Source organism: Hippichthys cyanospilos, chromosome 14 (assembly GCF_059441005.1).
Source record: "Hippichthys cyanospilos isolate Australia breed blue-spotted pipefish chromosome 14, RoL_Hcya_1.0, whole genome shotgun sequence".
NCBI classification, from domain to species: Eukaryota; Metazoa; Chordata; class Actinopteri; order Syngnathiformes; family Syngnathidae; genus Hippichthys; species Hippichthys cyanospilos.
In genome coordinates, this window is record NC_142382.1 from 16,806,960 (window position 1) to 16,826,562 (window position 19,603).

The window sequence follows — 19,603 nt, forward strand, 5'->3', positions numbered from 1 at the left end:
AATAATAATAATATTTCAATCCTGAACAACCCATGCCATATCTATATTATGGAAAAGAATAATTATTTGGACAGTTGATGACAAATAGGAGGAATATATGTTGTAAGTACTGGAGAAAAAACAAACACATTTATTTTCTACCAATTATGATATACACAAACATCTCCATGAAAAATTGTGGGAAGATACACTGGTGAACCAACCTTATTTATTTTGATTGCGAATTCGCAGACACCTCCTCTTCATTGGGGGCTCCAATTCAGGGCTTACAGCAGCTGATAATGGTGCACTGATGGAACAGGAAAGGATGGCTGTCTTTTCAGTGCCAGGCTTTGGCACAGGCTGGATAACCACACAACCCCCGCTAGAAAGCAGTGGCAGGCTGTAGGCATGTCCCCCCTCCTCCAAGTTGGAGTCAGGATCTGGCTTACCCTCTGTAGCCTCTACCACCAGGTCTTGCGTTGTGCTGCGTTTAGTGGATTCCCATTCGCTCATGGAACAATTGTTCTCTTTTAGAGCTTCCCGTTCCAACTCACTAATAGTTGGATGCGGCCCTTCATTTATTTCTAATGCCGGCCCATCTCCTCTTCTGTCCTGGTTAAAAGTAGGAGTATGAAGTGAACTCCATCCTGTACCATTGATGATGACATTGCATGGGGCAGTGGGGTTTGTTTGTGTAAGGGGATGTAGTTGGGTCCTTGGTGTACTAGGAGCAGGTGGGAGGGTAATGTTGGTTTCATTATTAGTGATGAAAGAAGAGTTATTTTTGTTGGAATCTGGATTTGATTTTTCCAGTGGTTCTAAGTTAGTGGCCACAGACAGTTCATTATTAGTGAGGGGACATCCGTTGGCCTCCTGTTCAAGCACAACATCTGGTGAAGATCTTGACTCAACATCTGACTCTACTTTGACTTGAACCTCAGGCAGACGCTTCTGAATGAGGTGCTGCTGGCAGAGTTTTTGGCTTACAGTCAGATCAATAACTCCTTCCAGTTGTACAGTGTCACCATTTGAGCAAAGGTTTCTAATATTATCCTCTACTTTGATTGTGTTCATCACTGATGACCTGTTTCTATCTGAGCATCCAGGAGAGAGAGACACTACACCATCAGGAGCTTTTCTTTGTCTGCCTCTCTCTCCTCCAGAAGATCCTGGAGACTTTGATATTCCAGATACTGCGACATCTGAAGACAAAGTTGCACTGGAGAGAAGGTCACTGCTTTCAGATTGGTTCCTGGAGGATTTGGGATTTAAAGGGATTGGAATTGGAATGGGAACTGGCACTGGAAGGGGTACGATTACAGGGTAAGGGACCAAAAGGGTTGGTGGTGGTACTAAAGGAGCTAAGGATGGCATACCATAATTCATCATTGGTGGCAAAGGAATGGGTCCATTGGGCATCATGTTGACTGAGGGAAAAGGGGGAAATCCCGGTATGTGGAGACCAGGGTGGGGAGGGATGATGCCAGGATTAGGATTGGATGAGGAATGGATGTGAGGGGACATCAAGGGTCTGTGCATGGGGCTAGAAGCAGGGCCAAGAGTCCTGGGAGGAGGTGGAGGACCTATACCGGGGATGATAGGGTTTGACAAGGGGCTGTTGGGCCCGCCTGGATGAACAGACGGACGAAGAAATGGCGGGCGGATCTGCTGTATCATCTGATGTTCCATAAACAGTGGCAAAGGCATTGGCCCGCGGGGGGTCATCACAATTGGAGGACTCACTGGGGGGACCCCAACTGCTGAATGCAAAGTAGGCATGGTAGGGTGTGAGAGTGTAGGGCTCTCATGGGGTCGTGGTGTAGGGATCTTGGCTGAAGAGGAAGAGGAGGACGGAGAGCAAAGAGCATCTGAGGACGAGGTGGCAGATGAAGTACAAGGAGCTGAGGAGTTGGGAGGCCCTCCAGGTGAGGGAGCTTTCCGGCGAATGTCCGATATAGGTGTTCCCCAGGATTCAGGAGTGAGCAGCTGTACGCCGCCGCTGCACTCTGCCTTACTCTCGCCTCCAACTCCATGCCCCGGGTTACAGAGAACTCCGGGCAGTGCTGCTTGTGTCTCTTTATAAAAAATGTCCATCTTATATTGGTTCAGGCATTTGGCACTGCAGAACTGCAGTCGTCGTTCACCAGCCCCAAAGTCAAGGTACTCTTTAGTGTGGCGGATATGCTTGCACCAGTCACATACCTATGACAAAACCACATAATCACACACACTGGATCAGTCACCCGGTTTTAAAAATACTTTTTTTATTGAATTAGGTCACATTCTCCTTTGAACCACTCTGTTAAGCACATACAGCATCTAAAACCTCTGAATATATACATAAAACAAATTAAAATGATGTTAAATTTTCAGAAAATAACGCGACTGAAAAACATGCTTTTGTACGGTTGTGCTGCCAGGGATTTTGGCCCTTGCTTGTGTACATGCAGTATCAAGTGTGTGTATGCGCATGTGTGTGTGTGTGTGTGTGTGTGTGTGTGTGTAATGTATATCCATATGACATTAGACATGCACATCTTAATTTCTACTATTCTGTTTGGAGCCAATAAAATAGACCCACAAGTAAGCATGGACCTCTCTTAAAGAAAATGTCATCAACCAAAGCAAAAACATGATTCCCATAAAGAAACTGTGAGTGGTTGTACATGTTTTGAGTTTGTTCTTTACCATCTCTAACATCAAGAGTTAAGTAAAGAAATTCTCTAAAGTAAAAAGTAATTTTCGTTTTTAGAAATGGTTGCGGTTCATTTACCTGAACTCTGCCTGTCTATATGTATAGTCAAAATGTAGGGCTGGGGGTTTGAATTCAGGTCATGGTCTAGATTTGTGGGGTTTGCATGTTTTCTAAGGCTCCCAATGCCTTGGTTTTGTTTCTGATGGACTATACATGTGACAATAATTCTCTACAATCTACAATTAAGTAGCTTTTGATGATCAAATTAAAATGTTAATGTTAGCTATCAGAAATTTGCATGATAGCAATAAATAGCAACCAGCTTGATAGTTCGCAGTTCATACCTGACTTAAAGCACCCACTTAACAAACTCAGAAGTTATGATATTGTTTGGACACAACTAGGTTTATTATTCCAATGCAATTCATCCTTCACACAACCAACGAAAACAGAAATGTAATTCAGTTTTAATGCAGGCACCAGGAGCGCAGGCTTTCACGGTGCAATGCGCTGGTCCTTGTGGGAAATGTAGTCTTCTATGAATCAAAACAATACTTTTTGTCCATATGGTGCTGCCATAAAAAAAAACAAAAAAACATGAAACTTTAAACTCAGTCACAAGAAACTCTCTTTTAGGTTGTTTTTAACAAAAGATGTTGGTGTTTTATTTTGTGCAAAGCAACTCAGAAAGTTGGATCAAATTGACAAGAATATTGGGCCGGTCCAGGTATGAGTGTACGTTTGAATGGAAGTTACTCCATATGTGTCACTAAGCCCTGCGACTGGCTATCAGCCAAGGTGTAACCTGTCTCTTGCCTAGAGTCAACTGTGATAGGCCCCATTTTTTGCAACACTAGTGAAAATACAGGATATAAAATGGATTAAACTGTGTTTATCCTCTATTCATCCTGAGAGCTATTCATCAATCGTAATAGAAACTAAATGGTGGGGTGATCATGAAATGGATATTGAGTAGGAACTGAACCCAAAAGTAACATGAGCCATTAGCCAACCAATGCACTGATTCATAGGCAATTGATCAGTCACAATAGTACCTGCACTTTGTAGAAGATTTTACCATAAGTATCAGAGCAATTGTAATTGAGCCTTTTACAATCACACGTGACTGTACTGCAGTTGCTTTTTGATTTAACAAAGTTCAAAATGCTTCAGTGACACCACACCGTGGTTGATTTAAAACGCCTAAATTCAAATTTAATATCCCTGCTCCTAATCCTTGAAGAACATGCTGCTCACTGCCACTGCTGTTATGCACCTTTTCAGAAAAAAATCAAGCACATTTTTCTTGACGAAGATAATGAATGTGACCCGGGTAGAGAAGATAGCAGTAGGCGAGCCCTAAACACAGTGTTACTTGTTAGGCCACACACAGCTCACTCTGTCAGCTCTGGGAGGAGTGGCGGGTCCTTGCTAGAGATAATTAAGGCATTAATCAGTTGTCAGACCCCTCAACGACAACCATCCATCACACACATCCTTAAGATCCCTGGGTACTGAATGTTAATAAGCAGGAGGAAGCAAACGGGCGGTGGAAAAACTATTTTAGACCACGACATAGCAACATTGGTTTATCTGGCCACAACTTCTTTGCCAACTGCTACAGTACAAGAAATAAGGGTTGTTTAACTGTTCTCCAGATTGAATAATCAATTTGTGATCATTCACAGTACAATGTGATCCAGCTATGTAAAAAAGGGTCATGTGGGAAATTAATTCAGTCATTATTTTAAAGTGTAGCTGTGGTGCTAAGAAGGGGAAAAAATAGTTAATATGGAAAAACTGCATCCAAACATATTTTGTTTTGCTGGTTATATTCAAGCAAGCTTCTAATAACTTGAGGAACCGATTCGTGCACGTAGCCATATTTGCTTGCAAGGGGCGGAGACAAGACTTGGCATCAGTGACAACCGGTATTTGCAGCCATTGTCTCCCACTCGATGCAGGCATTTTTTTCGGCAGATTCTAACAAATCTAAATCAATCGCAAAATTTTCCAGAGTCGACACGGACGAAAGGTCCTTCCATTCATCACGTCGCACATTGAATGGGAGACAGTGGCAGTAATGACAATGCTGTGTCGTGTTTCCCAACCCTTGCTGGAAGGTAATGGTTGCGTTCATGTTGTCTTGAACATTCGTTTTCAAAAGCTATTATAAGCTTGTTCTAATATATAAAATATCAGTTAAACCAAAAACATACTTGGATGTATTTTTTTTTATTTATCCTCCTGAGCTCCACAGTTAGACTTTAACCTCTTTTATTTGTTTGATTACTTGGTTGATTTGTTCATTCAAATGTAAAGCAAATATTCCAAAACATTCTGAGTTTAACTTTTCATCCACATGAAATTCACATTGTGACATACATGCTTTTTGTTGGACAGCGAGTAAGCTTCATGTCCCAAAGTGAAAGAATTTTTTAGAAAGAATTATACAAGGGACTTAACTCAGGCAAATGCAACTAAATGGGTGTTGAGTTGAAAAAAAATCTAACTGCTAGTTTTTGGGAAATCATAAATCTTGCAAAAAGCACAAAGATTTAAGTTGAGGATTTTCCAAAAGTCGGTGCTCATTTATTGCTAGTTAAAAAGGTGATTCATGAATAAATTTAAGTCAAAAAGGCTGTCTCTACACATTGAATTCAATAGTAAGCCTAAAAATTTGAATTATAAATGTGCTAAAATGTTTCTTCACTCAGAAATACAGATGGAGAGCACTTAACGACTGTGCGCTGTGAGAGAAACTCCACTGCACATTACGCTAATGGAGTTGTGCTCTTCACATCCTGCACACAGATGTTTGCAGTTGAATTTAATTATGGTCATTTATTTCCACCGTGGCCAAGGACCAGACATTGGTGGCGTAGTTTAACCATTTGCAGTATGGCAATTAGCATGCTTTTTGCCAGTCGGTCACATCAGCCACTCTTCCACTGACCTAATGACAAGGCCTAATGCCCGAACTCATGACCCAGAAGAGTCCAGTTATCCGATGATAGTGATTTTCAGAGGTTAGATGTGAACATTTATTTGAGCAGTCATATATAAGTCTTTCACAAGATAAATAAACCCTGACCAACAAGTTGGAGGGAAGGACGAGAGGATTCCGCACAAGGAATATCAAGATGACATGATTAATGTTAAACAAGATTGTTAAGGAAGTGGGGCAAGAAGACAGAAAACAGGTGCCTGCAAAGCCTTAAAAAGCTAAAGACATGATGGCATAGAATAAAGAGCTTGTTTTTTATTATCCCTGTTCCTGCTCTTCTTTTTTTTTTTTGGCCAAGAGCCTTTGCTAAGTAATAGTGCTGGGTATTGTGTCTTAAAAGTGTATTGCGATATATTGCGATACCACAAATGCATATTGCGATATATTGGGCAATGTTTGTAAAAAATAAATAAATAAATAAATCTACGGCATATATATTAACAATGACTGAAAAAAAACAATTGAATTATTAGAATAGACAAATTATATTATTTTTCAGAAGCCATACATCATTGACATCTATGAGTACACAATAAACATTCTTTTTCAAAAAACCAGCACGCCTATATTATTTTTTTCAAGCATGCCCTTGAATGTGTTAATATGTTTCCAGCAGTTGAGCATATTCTTTCACATGGCATCAATGTGGCAGCAATACACAGTTAGCACTTTGCCACACGTGCCATCTTAAAATACTAGTGACAGTTGCTCTTCAACCATAAACAAAACAGATCTATGACATCACTCGCGCTAAAAAAAAAGACAAAAACCAAAGAGAACTCTATTGTTATAATGTATCAACTACAGTGAAAACTACAGTGAAACCTCAAGATAAGGTCGCTTCTGTAAAGATTTTTTTTTCTTCATATTACCAAAATTACAACTATTATTACGAAACCAAATGAAATAAAACAAAACAAAACTTGAAATCTCAAAATTCGCATTTTAATAAAATGTGACATTCTACTCCTAGTTAATATGGCTTATCGGATATGATTGCGCTTCTCAGGAACACATACAGGCGCTTACTACGGATGACATGAACGGGAGAAGGAAGCCAAATTTATGACTACAACGGCAGAAACCAAGGAAATGCTATCTTCATATCATGAGGTTTTCTTTTTCTGCCCTCCTCCTCTGCCGCCACTTTTGCTTTGGAACACTGCCTCAGTCGAAAGGTAATGTGCTGTAACATTTAATGTGGTGTTTTTGAAGCGCTTGGAATGATTTACATGTAAAACACGATTCATAAAGTGACAAAAATCATGATAGGAAAGCCACTCCAGAACGGATTGATTTAAAAAAAAAAACTGAAATATTCCAAAAAAAGGCGTTTCAAAACCAATACGCAATATATTGGAAACTGAACCGCGTATCGCAATACGTGTATTGCATCCCTTTGTATCGCAATATATCGATATACTGTATCGATATACTGTATCGATATTATGGCCAGGCACTACTCCATTGATATACTTTTACTGAACACATAAATAGATTTCAGTAAAGAAAGAATTATATGGTATCATCAATAAATTTTCTTGATACCTGCAAGCCATTGCAAATAAAAATAATGTTCAATAACCAGTAGTAGCCTTTGAAGAAAATGTTAACTTTTTGGTTTTTGTGTAGTTGCTGGTCAAATCTGGCATATTTAGGAGTCTTCACATTTTTCACATGGCATGGCACCCTTTTTCCTTACTTTTTGAGATGTCAATGCAGCATAAACATGATGCCGGCATCCATCCATTTTCCATCTCTCTTGATGGTTCATCAGTATCTCTTTCTTGGACAATTGCATGAAACATGATCACTAAGTAATGTTATCAGTTCTTCTGCAGTGAGAAAGGTCAATGAAGAACATTCGTTTCCTTGACAAATGATCTAAAACTACTCCGACTGTGGTTCTGCTGAAATGATCCAACTGATCCCGAACTGAAATCATGTAAATTCATGGCCAGTATGAACAAACAAAAGCATAGGGATGAGAAAAATTGTGACTTTAAATATGTAAACATAATGCAAGATGTAGACAACAACCTGACAATTAATGTTTTAGTGGCTCCAGCATGTGCTTATTTATAAATATCCTTTTTATCAAGACAGGTAAATCATCTGAAGATGAATTGACAGGATCAAGTTCACTGTGTTCTAATTGGAGGCTCAACTACTCTTATTAATAGTTTTAGTGTAATTACTACATAAGCGGATTCTATGCATGCAGCATGCGTGCGCAGGTAGCATGTTAAAGTCTGGTTTGCATGTAAACGCTACAACATGGAAAACAGGTTAAAACTCAAAACTAAGTTCATGCTGAACAAAGTGGCACATGTTTTCCCATCCTTGAAAAGGAAGAAACATTTGATGCCATTTCAGCCCGAAAAAAATACTAGCACAGAACTAACTTGAATAAACATCATGAAAACATTTTTGCGGAGTAAAACAACAAGCTAAAACGCAGTCTGGTGGTAAGTGTTTAGGGTCCTTACAAGCACATCGCTGTTTGTCTTGAAGACAAGCCTGGGCGTGTCCTGTGTAAAGCTGTGCTGGGGTATTTTCCCACCGAGGCCATCGTCGTCTCTTGCCTGGGGGGGAGAAATAATGGCTGCTTTTTATGGATGGACAAAATGAACCCATGAACAACTCAAGAATGGAAAACAAATGAGGAACAAAAATTGTGATTTTAACATGGGTAAATACTTTACTTAGGTTTTAAGGTTAAACCAAGAAAAAGTATTTGAAACTAAACTGTGGGAGACTGGGAGTGAGTGTTCATGCATTACTGAGTAGTGAGGCCACCCTCTGAAGCTCATTTATCTAAGGCCAAATAAAATTAAAATGAAATGATAATAAAATGTAAATGATACCAACACAGTTCAAATCTATGGAAGTGTCCTTAATTTGAATAATTTTCCACTTAATCCAGGTTTCTGCTGCAGTGCCTCGTCATGAACAGGACAACACTCGAAGCTATCAGTGAGATGCCTTTTCATTCATGCTAATTTATCTAACCGTTTACGTGATATTCCCAGGCTCTCATTTGGAAGTTCAGTCCAATAAGTATAGCAATGATTCCTTATTGGCCAAATTGCTAAACAGTAGAAAAGAGGTTTAAACAGGGAAGTTGTCTTTACAACATGTTCTATGCATGGTATTCTGCTTAACATTGCATTTGTCGAATACAAATTAAGCAGGAAAATCCATTTCATCCATGTCAGGCGGCAGCCATTTTGCCACTAGCTGTCAACTGAAAATGAAATCACAACGCCTAAGGGATCGGCTAACCGCTAATGTGAATGTCATGATTAAGCTCAGTAAACAAGTGAAAAGACATTGTATTTGTATAGTACAACAAATAAATTCTATTCATTCAAAAGAATTGAAATGGCGATCCATTCTAGCCCCAGCACAACTATATTTTTTGTTACGTTTTCAATTAAAAAACTGTATTGAAATAGAGCGATGTAAAGATGGTGCTGAAGACCCGACTCTAGATAAAAAGGTAGCTAATGGATGGATGGATGGATGGATGGATGGATGGATGGATGGATGGATGGATGGATGGATGGAATGGTATGGTATGGTATGGTATGGTATGGTGTGGTATGGTATGGTATGGTATGGTATGGTATGGTATGGTATGGTATGGTATGGTATGGTATGGCATGGTATGGTATGTACAGTATTTGTCCATGATTGTGATATAGTTGTATTTGTATTTTCCTGACCATGGACTTTTATCCTCAGAAAAAAAAATGAGGCCAAACGGTTGAATAGTTGTGTAAATGTTTTAACGTCATGATTTGACGTTAACCAATAATAAAGAAGCACAGTACTGTACTACTAGCAATGGAGGGGATAGTCATCTTTGTACACTTTTAACATAAAATCCGAAAATAATGAAAAACAGTTATCACATTAAAGCATTAGCTTTTAAGGCAGACAGAAACTAAAATACCCTCCTTCAGTCCCACAACGTATGTCCCAGTTCTCAGAGACTAATGACACTGTTGTTACCTAACACTAATTTTTATATACAATGACACTGCACTGGAAACTCTGAATCACGTAAAATTCCCAGCATCATGCATTCTGACATTAGAAATAGGCAGATCGCAAAAAACTGTGCAGTCATTCCCCAAATATAAGGCACTTTTTTCCCATAAATGAAGGTCAAAAGTATGGGGGCGTCCTATAAACAGTAACTTAAAAAATAGATTGTATTTTTTATCTGACAGGGAAGATTGATCCGTCAGCCATATAAGTCGAGTTTTGACGCACAGGTGTGCATTTTTATATCGTCCGTATTCTTAGAAGAATTACCGTGTTAGGATGAGCTAGAGGAGGGGCACGGATGTCAATTGACTGTTTTACTACTTTACTACACATTTTACTACTTTACTACACATTACTATTAACTGCAATTAAGTATTTTGTACAATTGACAATAACATTTGCATGAAATTCCTGTTCCAAATAATATACAATACAGGTAATATACTGTAAAGCATAGTGAAATAAAATTTAGTTTTGCAGCACGATGTCATGCAATTTGAATTTCAATTGCATTTCTGCTTCCTGGGTGGCATCTCAATTCAAATTCAAATTTGGGATTTGGATTGGAATTTGGAGATCAGTCTCAATTCATTTCTGAACTCAGTACAGCCCAGGATGCATGCTTATTTAGCCTCTGTCTTTATATACTTTATGCAAGTATGTCGCCTTAAAGCTGACTTAAGTTCTGCAATTGCAATAGATAAGTTTTTTCGAAAGTAGTGTGACGTAAAACATCTTGAGAGACACAAATTGGGTACTATAAAGGATACAAGATCTGAAAAACTATTCACCTCATTTTTCAGTTTATCGAGTTATCATGATTTAAAACTAACTCAGAGCACGAAAGGTCAAAAGAATGAGCTGGTCCTGGCTGTCTCAAGCACACAAAAATACACATGAAGACAGAGATCTGGGCGGAGCTCGTGTTCACACTCACACAATTATTCTGTCTCCAGTTTGTGCTCTGACCCTCTGGCCCCGCGCCACTTTATTTGCATATTGTACTAATGAGGTGTTGGCACTGTGAACGAGGCGTGTGGCATTCACTGGAAGCCACACAGATAGACGGACAGACCATGAAACAGACGGATGGCTGGCTGGCTGGCTGGCTGGCTGGCTGGCTGGCTGGCTGGATGGCTGGCTGGATGAATGAATGAACGGGTGGATGGATGGATGGATGGATGGATGGATGGATGGATGGATGGATGGATGGATGGATGGATGGATGGATGGATGGATGGATGGATGGACAGGCAGACCGGACGGATGGATGAGTATTTTAAATGACAGATTTACCAAAAAAGCATGTCTTGTTCTCATGGAGTCATCAAAAGTCTGATCAACCTGAATTGTGAACATTGGCTAAACCACTGTTGTTACAATCTAATCACGTGATTCGAAAACGGGATGGGATATCATTTTTAGTTGATCAATATTAGCTTAAAAAAAAAATCTATATATATATATATATATATATATATATATATATATATATATATATATATATATATATATATATATATATATATATATATATATATATATAAATAGATGATTGTTTAATTTTCTTCAAGTTCACAAAGTGGGCATCATATGTCCAGGGTACAAACACCTTGATGGAACAGCCATGCCACATATGAAACAACAATGTAACATTTCGGGGTTCCTAGTTTACATAAGTAAGAGTCAGACGAGAGCCTGTGCAGCAAGCTATGTTTCCCTCTGTATTGCGCAGCACCTCTGAAAAGCCTCTCTCTCAAGAAGGGGTGTCAACCTCATTTTGGCTTAGGGGCCCAATGGCTGAAAATCTATTATCAAGCAGGCCTGACAGATGAACTCTATATAATTGGGGTGTGCCCAAAAATCAATTCACATAAGAATCAGCATTCTCATTTAGTATGATTGAAATCAATTTAAAATATCACTAAATCATTAAAGATACAAAGAAATCGATACACTTTCTTGTCGGCTTCCATATTAGGAAGGGGGCGTGTGGTGCTATGACATCACCACACAGCCGGTTCTGGAGAGTCAGACCTGCGTGCCAGGATGCACAAAAAAAAAAAAAAAAAACAACGGAGGAAGTTCAACCGCCCTATCCTAATCGAAAGCAGTCTTGTTGCATTTTGCAAACTCGTGTTATGCAGAAAGCCACACGGCCGCGAATGTACTGTAAATGCAACATTTCATTCCACTGCTAATGAATGTAGTTTGACCATCATTGATGGTGATTGTGTAAGCAATAAAAGTGGATTTTCCCTATCGCAGGTCCCAATCATATTGAAGCCGTGATAAATATTTCTGCCGACTTTTACCGAATAGAATCTTTTTAGTAGCAAGGATGCTGTCGTTGTTGATTGATTTAATAGATCAAGAACAACATCACGACTACCCTCGCTCCCTCTTGTGCACATGTTAAGTAAATGAATTAACCTGGAACAAAACAGAAAACAAAGGGTCTGTAAACAACACAACACTTCAGCATGTCCACAAAAAAAATAAAGCAAGATAAAATACAAAAGATTGTATGCAAACTCCAAATTAATTCACAGATACGTTACTCACATACATGTAAATGAATGAAAATAATGTACTGTATATTGTACTAAATAATACGTTACAATTGTGACTGATAATGATCCGGATATGCGAAGAGATGAATAAATTGGCACGTATTTCATGCTATGCTTACAATTTAGGTGCTCATTTGAAACATGTTGTTTATCATAAATATATTGAGAAATATTAATATTTTTCATGTGGGCAGCAGTTTTTGTTGCCGTGCTCATCTGGGCATCACTTGTAATGGTAAGACTTTGAATATTGTAATGTTCGCTGTCAGGATTGAGGAAGACTGCAAAGGAGTTGTTACTGGGCACGAGCATGAGCACCTTTGTATTTGGAACACATCCTAACTGTAAACTCGAATGTTCAAAATAATTTAATTGAGTAGTGTAAACTCAAAAGTTTTACAAAAGGTTCTACTAAAGTAAAAAAAAAAAAAAAAAAAAAGAGTGTAACTTGTTCATATTTTTGAGTTACTATAAATCATACTACTTAAATGATTTGAACAATTTGTGTTTTCAGCAAGTTTGACTTAAAAGCATAACTTTTGTACAACTGAATATAGTTAAGTACAGTAGAACTCCTCTTCAACAAAATCATATTTGTAGCCAGAAAATTTTCACAACAGGGGACTTTTCACTATAGCAAATCTATGTCTCAGACATAAACGTAAAAAAACGTATTGTGCAATCTACAATCTGATTTAAACAACTTCTTGCGAGCACCATGTAGGGGAGAGATGAGGAGTCAGTTTAGAGCATTTGAATCTACTAGGATTCTCTACCTCTGTTACAGAGTAGTGTTGTTTGTATGCTGTAGAGTACATCCATTGCCACCTATAGTCTGGGAGAATATCGTGTGACTGCGGGGGAAAACCGCTCCGAGTATACAGTACTGCAGAGCTGACCGGCGCGTCAAGTTTAAACCAAGCTAGACTTTTGTTGCAGGCTTGTTTTCGCTACAGTGAATTTCAACACACAGGGGGATTTTTCCTTGTATGAAGGAGTAAGATAGAGGGAAAGGGTCCAATGCATGGATTTTATACACACACATATCTATCTATCTATCTATCTATCTATCTATCTATCTATCTATCTATCTATCTATCTATCTATCTATCTATCTATCTATCTATCTATCTATCTATATATATATATATATATATATATATATATATATATATATATATATATATATATATATTATATATATAGTGGGCCCCCGGTTTACGAACTCCCTGTTTTACGAATTTTTCATCTTACGAACGTGGACCGCGGCGTTTTTTGTCCCCCTTTTACGCACAAACCTTCTCTTACGAACAATCCAACATGCCAGTCAGTGTGTCCGCACAATTTTTTTCACTTTGCTGCATCAACAAAGATAGCTATTTTCGCATGTCACGGAAACGGAAATGCTATTGGTCTTATAAGGTCACTGTCACGGTCTCAGTCACGGAGATGCCGATATGCTATTGGCCGGCGTCACGTCAATCACAGGAATGCCGATATGCTATTGGCTGAACGCCTTAGCTTGATGGCACAGCTGGTCGGTGTGTTGTGAAGACTTTGCAAACTTTATCTGTTAGACATGGCTTCTAAAATTGCAAATGGTGGTAAAGGAAGAAGAGGATGATGACAATAGAAACCAAGCAGGAGATAATAAAAAAATACGAAGGAGGCGCACGCATAGTTAACCTTGCTTGTGAGTATGGCTGTAACCGCTCGGCAATCTTCTAAGGGCGAGACTTTCCTTGCCAGGGGACGGACCTCGGTCAACAACAAAATGGAGAGGCTTCTTCGATTAAAGAGAAGGAAATTGCCGGTGAAATGTTCTCGTTTGAGAAAAGCTCTCGTTTAAGAAAATAAATAAATAAATTCTGCGGGTTAGTCTCTGCTCCCCTCCGCCTCCACCCAGCTCAAGTCACGTCGCCCCATAAGTAAATGTCATTTTTCCTTTGTATATTTAAGTTATTTAATTTAACTGTACAGAAGATTATGTTACTAATTTTTAATATGTGTATAAAGTCGTGATGTTTTTACCTAAGGCTTTTGCACGCGTTGCACGCATTCACTAGTTAACATAGATTTGGATTGCCCGTCATACGAGCAATTCGAGTTACGAGCATAGCCGCTGAACGGATTAAGTTTGGGCCCACTGTATGTGTGTATATATATATATATATATATATATATATATATATATATATATATATATATATATATATATATATATATATATATATATATATATATATACTTTTTTTTCATTTTAATTGAGCTAAACCATACGAAACCAACAGCCGCATTGAGAACAGATGAATATGGGGAATAAAGGTCTGTTAACTTCATTTTCAAAGTTTTGGTTACTTATTCTGGTGTATTGAAAACTAAAAAGGTGTGGCTCGTGGCAGAGTGGTTATTGCACCCACTTCACAATTCAGTCCCAAGTTAAAACCCAGCTGGCTCCGGCATTCCTTTGTGAGGTTTGCATGTTCTACCTGAGCCGTCGTGTGTCCACTCCAGATTCCTCCCACATTTCGAAACACATTTCATGGTTTCTCATCACTGTGTGCCCTGTGATTGGTTGTTCCAGGGTGTCCCCCGCCTACTGCCCGAAGACTGCTATGATAGGCGCCAGCAACTCTAGTGATGATAAGCAGCTACAGATAATAAATGGATGAAAACTAGACATTTAGTTGATAATGCTGAAAACGTAGTCACACCAACTAAATATTATGAGTTGACAGAGTTGGAGCTAAAAAACTAAAGTCATTTTAACTGAATAACTGAAATTCTAAAGTTGCGTAAAATTAAAATGCTTGAGTTGTAAATTAAAACATTCGAGTTGAATAAATGAGCATTTTTTATTTACATGAAATCAAATTTTTACGGCAATAAAGTATAGTGTGTAAATGGTATTTTTACTGGAATAAATCCAATGAGTTTCAGTAAACGAATGCTACTAATATGTTTCTGTTTTCAAGAACATATTTTGACTTTTCTTTTCCATGAAATCTCAAGATATCTAACCCTAACCGTCAGGTTCAGCAGGTATTCAATACAATTTCAAGCAAATGTAACTAGGACATCCCTCTTGGCAACCATTTAAAACCCTTTTCAAAAATATTATGCCACATACAATAATTTGAGATCTATTATGTGCATCATTGGTATTTATTCATGTTTTATTCCACTTTCAGGCAGCCTATGTCACAACACCTGTTGTCATTACCAGTTAGTAACAGTGCTGGAACAATCTGCCAACAAATGTGCAAATATGGAGATCAAATAAATCACACATTGAAGATTAGATTAATTTAGATTAGATTACATTGAAGGTTGTGATTTATGGAAATTTAAATAATTGATGACTGTCAATTTTTTTGTTGACAGTTTTATCATGATTCAAGACAAAGATAATAAGTTTTCTTATGTGGAGGATGACAGAAACTGAATGTCTCCTGTAGACAAGCTGAAATTCTGAGGATTTGGACAATAAATCATTAGACTAGGCTCAAAATAAATAATCGATTACTCAACATGATTATAGTTTAATTTGATCATTTAATAGTTGTCGATTCATTGTTGCACCTCTAGATTGTATTACAATGGATTCAACTTAATTTCCCTTGCACAACACACAAGGACAAGGCAAGGATGTGTTTCAGGTTACAGTGAGCTAGCTCGGAGCCCAGATGATTTCACGCAATAGGTGTGATAGACTAAAAAACCCTAACTCACAGGGCAACATATACAGAAAGCCAACACTGTACGCTCAGAAGTAAGTATCGCTATTTCATTTGTCGTCCATCATCACGTATCTAAAATGTGTAATATAATGCATGGTTGTACATAGACAAATGCACATTTTACAGCTGTGTTTCCAATTTATTGCACAAACAACTTTAGGAGATGATACAATTGAAATACCTAGTTTGTGAGCCTTACTTGGGTTTTTATTTGAAGGAAATAGCTGGCAGCTACAATATAATCACCTTCCCCTCAATGCCCGAAGCTATGAGAGGCAAGCCTCAAGGCTTCCTCACCACCAGAGTAGACTAACACACACCAACACTTCGCTCATTCAGTTTGCTTCCATGCCGTGCCAAACACAGGGGTGTGTGAAAGGGAATAGACGTGTGCGTTTGGGGTGATGTGACATTGCGGGGATGATATGATGCGGCACTCTGCACCCTCATGCCAGGAGGCAGCTCACGGGGTGAGATGCTGATGGGGGTCTGAGGTCTCTGGGGGGAATATTTTGGGGTGTGAACAAAAATTTTGGTGCCACGACAGTATTGCTGTCATATAGCATGAAGAAACAGGATGAGCTCTCCTTATGGCCTCTGTATAATTGTTTTTCATTGACTATTACAAATTGCCTATGATTGATTGGCAATCCTTTCAGGGTGTACCCTGCTTACCGCCCAAAGACAGCTGGATGGATGGATGGTGGATCAAAAATGGCAAAAAAAAAAAAAAAAATAGGTCTGTATGTTCAATTTTCATTTTCAAAACAAAAATATGAAAACTGTTTTGACAAAAAATTAAAAAAAAAAAACATAATATGACAAATTTTCTAGAGGGGCTGAAGTATTTACATTACTACTTCCAACGTTCAATTTTTGATTGTTAGGCTTTTCAGCCAGGTTGACTCGTACAGAGAGTACAGGTTATGTAGCCGCAATCCAGTAGCCACTAACCTGTTTTTTTAGCGTAGTGTAGGTGAGGTAAACGATTAATGGTGGACAATGGACTCATGTTATATCCTCTATAAAGGAAACGAAATGTTTAAGCGTAAGGAAATCTTATATAAAACAAGCAAGCCTCTACTTGAAAAGCCAAACTCAAACCAGACCTCCCAATTTCTTTCATTCTAGGAATTGCAGCAATGAGCCGCTGACGAGTGGCACACGTCACCTTCTAAATAAAAAGCAAGTCATTGGCTGACATGGAAGTGTCGACTTTGGGTTGGAAAGACACAGAGCGACTGAGCGGGAAAGGAAGAAATACACTTGTTTTTTTTTCTGAATTCTTAAAGTCTAAAACTCATTCACAAAAAACAATTTCGAAACTATTAACAACATTCCAAAATCACTCATAGTTTCCTCAACTAAATGCTCAATCACTGTTTTGCACTGAATTTGTTACTTTGTAACACACATTTTGCAATGTGTGAACAAAACTAACTGCTTTAAACACAATTTCCAAATGATCACTACATCCTTGAAGATGTAGCAGAGAAAGCGAAAGACAGATGTGTTTTTCATCTCCCATCAGTGTGTAGTTGGCACATTGTGTGCATTCTATTTGATAACTTGTGCTAATTGAGTCATCCAAAAGCTTCAACTTTTCAAAGTTTTGAAGAGTTAAGCAAAACGTATTTGCTTTTGAACGCCAAGTATGATGTTTCGCAATTTTTGACTTCCTGTTAGAGTGAAACCGTTAGCAAGAATGGCCAATAGTTACACAAAAATTGTTTGGGCAAACAGAAAAAAAATACAATATTTAAGGTTAATTATCTCACTGTTTTATTTATTGTATGGCATATGGCTTGCGGCGCATGTTTAGCATATGGTTTGCTAAAATGACACTCTGAAGACTTATTGTACAGTCGATTTCAAGTGCGAACACAAGTTGAGATGAGTATGACTGTGGGATGGCTAATACTGTTTAAAACAATATATAATCATATTTTTTCGCGGACTAAATAATCAATAGAACATGATTTGGGGATGATGACATGTTGATAGTGTGCACTGGTGTATGATAGCAATATCAGGTATAAGACCAATTTAAATGAACTAGAGCAGAATGACATCAGTGATTCACTGGATCAGTCATAAATCATGTACTGCAGTGCTTCATAATAATACATAAAGGTCTGCAGAGGTGTGAGAAAGTAGCGGCCATCAGCATCCTAAGATTAAGTTTACCAGGCACTGAAGTTTTTTCAAGCAGCAAAATGCCAGAGACACAGCCCAACCTCCAGTAGCCCTACCCCCACCCCACCGTCATCACGCTCCGCACTCATACATCTACATATATTAAAGTGCAGTATACAAAAAAAAAACCATGCACAAAATACCATTTGAAATGACACAAAAATTAAGTCACTAGCAACAATTTTTCAATATACTGTATCCTCATCTGACTGCAGCTAAGTGTTCCCAGGTTTATATTGTATGATATGTTTTATTTTCTAATTTTTCATGTATTTCAATCTCCTTCTCCAGTAGGTTTCAGAAACAGGACACGGACTATGCAACACTAATTTCCCGTAACCACAGTAATGTAATCACGCCCAAAACCTCCATTAGTAGGCTACTATGCAAGTTGTTAGAATAATTGTATATAGGTTATCCCATATTTATTTGATGCAATAAGTATATTGGTAGATTAGTATGGATGACTGTTTCCTGTTACTATTGTTTGTGAAGAAGAGGAATTGATGCGTCTCAAGCAGCTGTAAATAAGAGATAGGCGCTGTGACCCGACCAAAAGCAGAATGTTCTGGATGTTTCTGGCAAAGAAGACAGTGGCATAGACTCATAAATTGCATTACTAGCTATCATAAACCGATTACTAGCTATCATAAACTGATTGTTTACATTGCTGCCAGATCTCTCCCCCAACCCTTTAGGGCAGCAATGGATTTTGTACCTAGGGCCATCCCAAATGAATAAATGAGGAGCGGAAAGGATATGTAACCAGACCAAGAGGAGATCTGAAAATGTCAGGGTCTTGTCCGCTCTCCTTGCGAGAAAAAGAGCCTAGTTGTCTTCCTTCCTGTTTGTTGTTTATTAAATGTTGTAGATTACCCGAACCTAACAGAAGTGCTTCCAAAGGGGGATAGGATTGCACCAGGGCACTTTTGGGGACTTGGTTGAAATTTGAAGGCTAAGGTTGGGCTCCTATTACAGAGGGCATTGGCATCGTCAAGACAATGACGGTAAGTGCAGGTATTTAAAATAAAAGGGTTAACGTGCTATCGTATATGCTGCTAGTTGTGCTGGTTGGGTGCAGAGGAAGTGATAGTGTTGGATGAATAACTGACTTCAGGACACACAAGCAGGAAAATAAAACAGCACAATGTATACTCACAGTGCAACTCCTTAAATATCCCAGCTTTAGTATGTACAAGACAGAGAGGAGATTATTTAACAAAATGCTGGTAGAACGAGCAAAATTTGAAAACTCAAAACTGATGCCGCACCAAGAACCTCGCCTGCGGATGTTTTTATAGTTAAAGTCGGCATTCAGTTAACTCCTTTTGCTTTCAGATGAAATGCATTATTC

General features: G+C 38.4%; 1 protein-coding gene across 2 annotated transcripts in view; it reads right to left on the reverse strand.

Moving 5' to 3' along the window:
• sobpa (sine oculis binding protein homolog (Drosophila) a) overlaps positions 1-19,603 on the reverse strand; it is a 46,156-nt gene that overhangs the window by 7,943 nt on the left and 18,610 nt on the right. Inside the window, exons 6-7 of one of the 2 annotated variants that reach the window (XM_088433051.1) lie at positions 8,174-8,269; positions 204-2,184 (exon numbers count right to left, since the gene is read on the reverse strand). In XM_088433051.1, coding sequence (XP_088289177.1) covers positions 205-2,184; positions 8,174-8,269 — 2,076 coding nt within the window. In that variant the 3' untranslated portion in view covers position 204. The remainder of the gene's footprint in view (positions 1-203; positions 2,185-8,173; positions 8,270-19,603) is intronic. The other variant, XM_088433052.1, reaches the window with a different exon arrangement.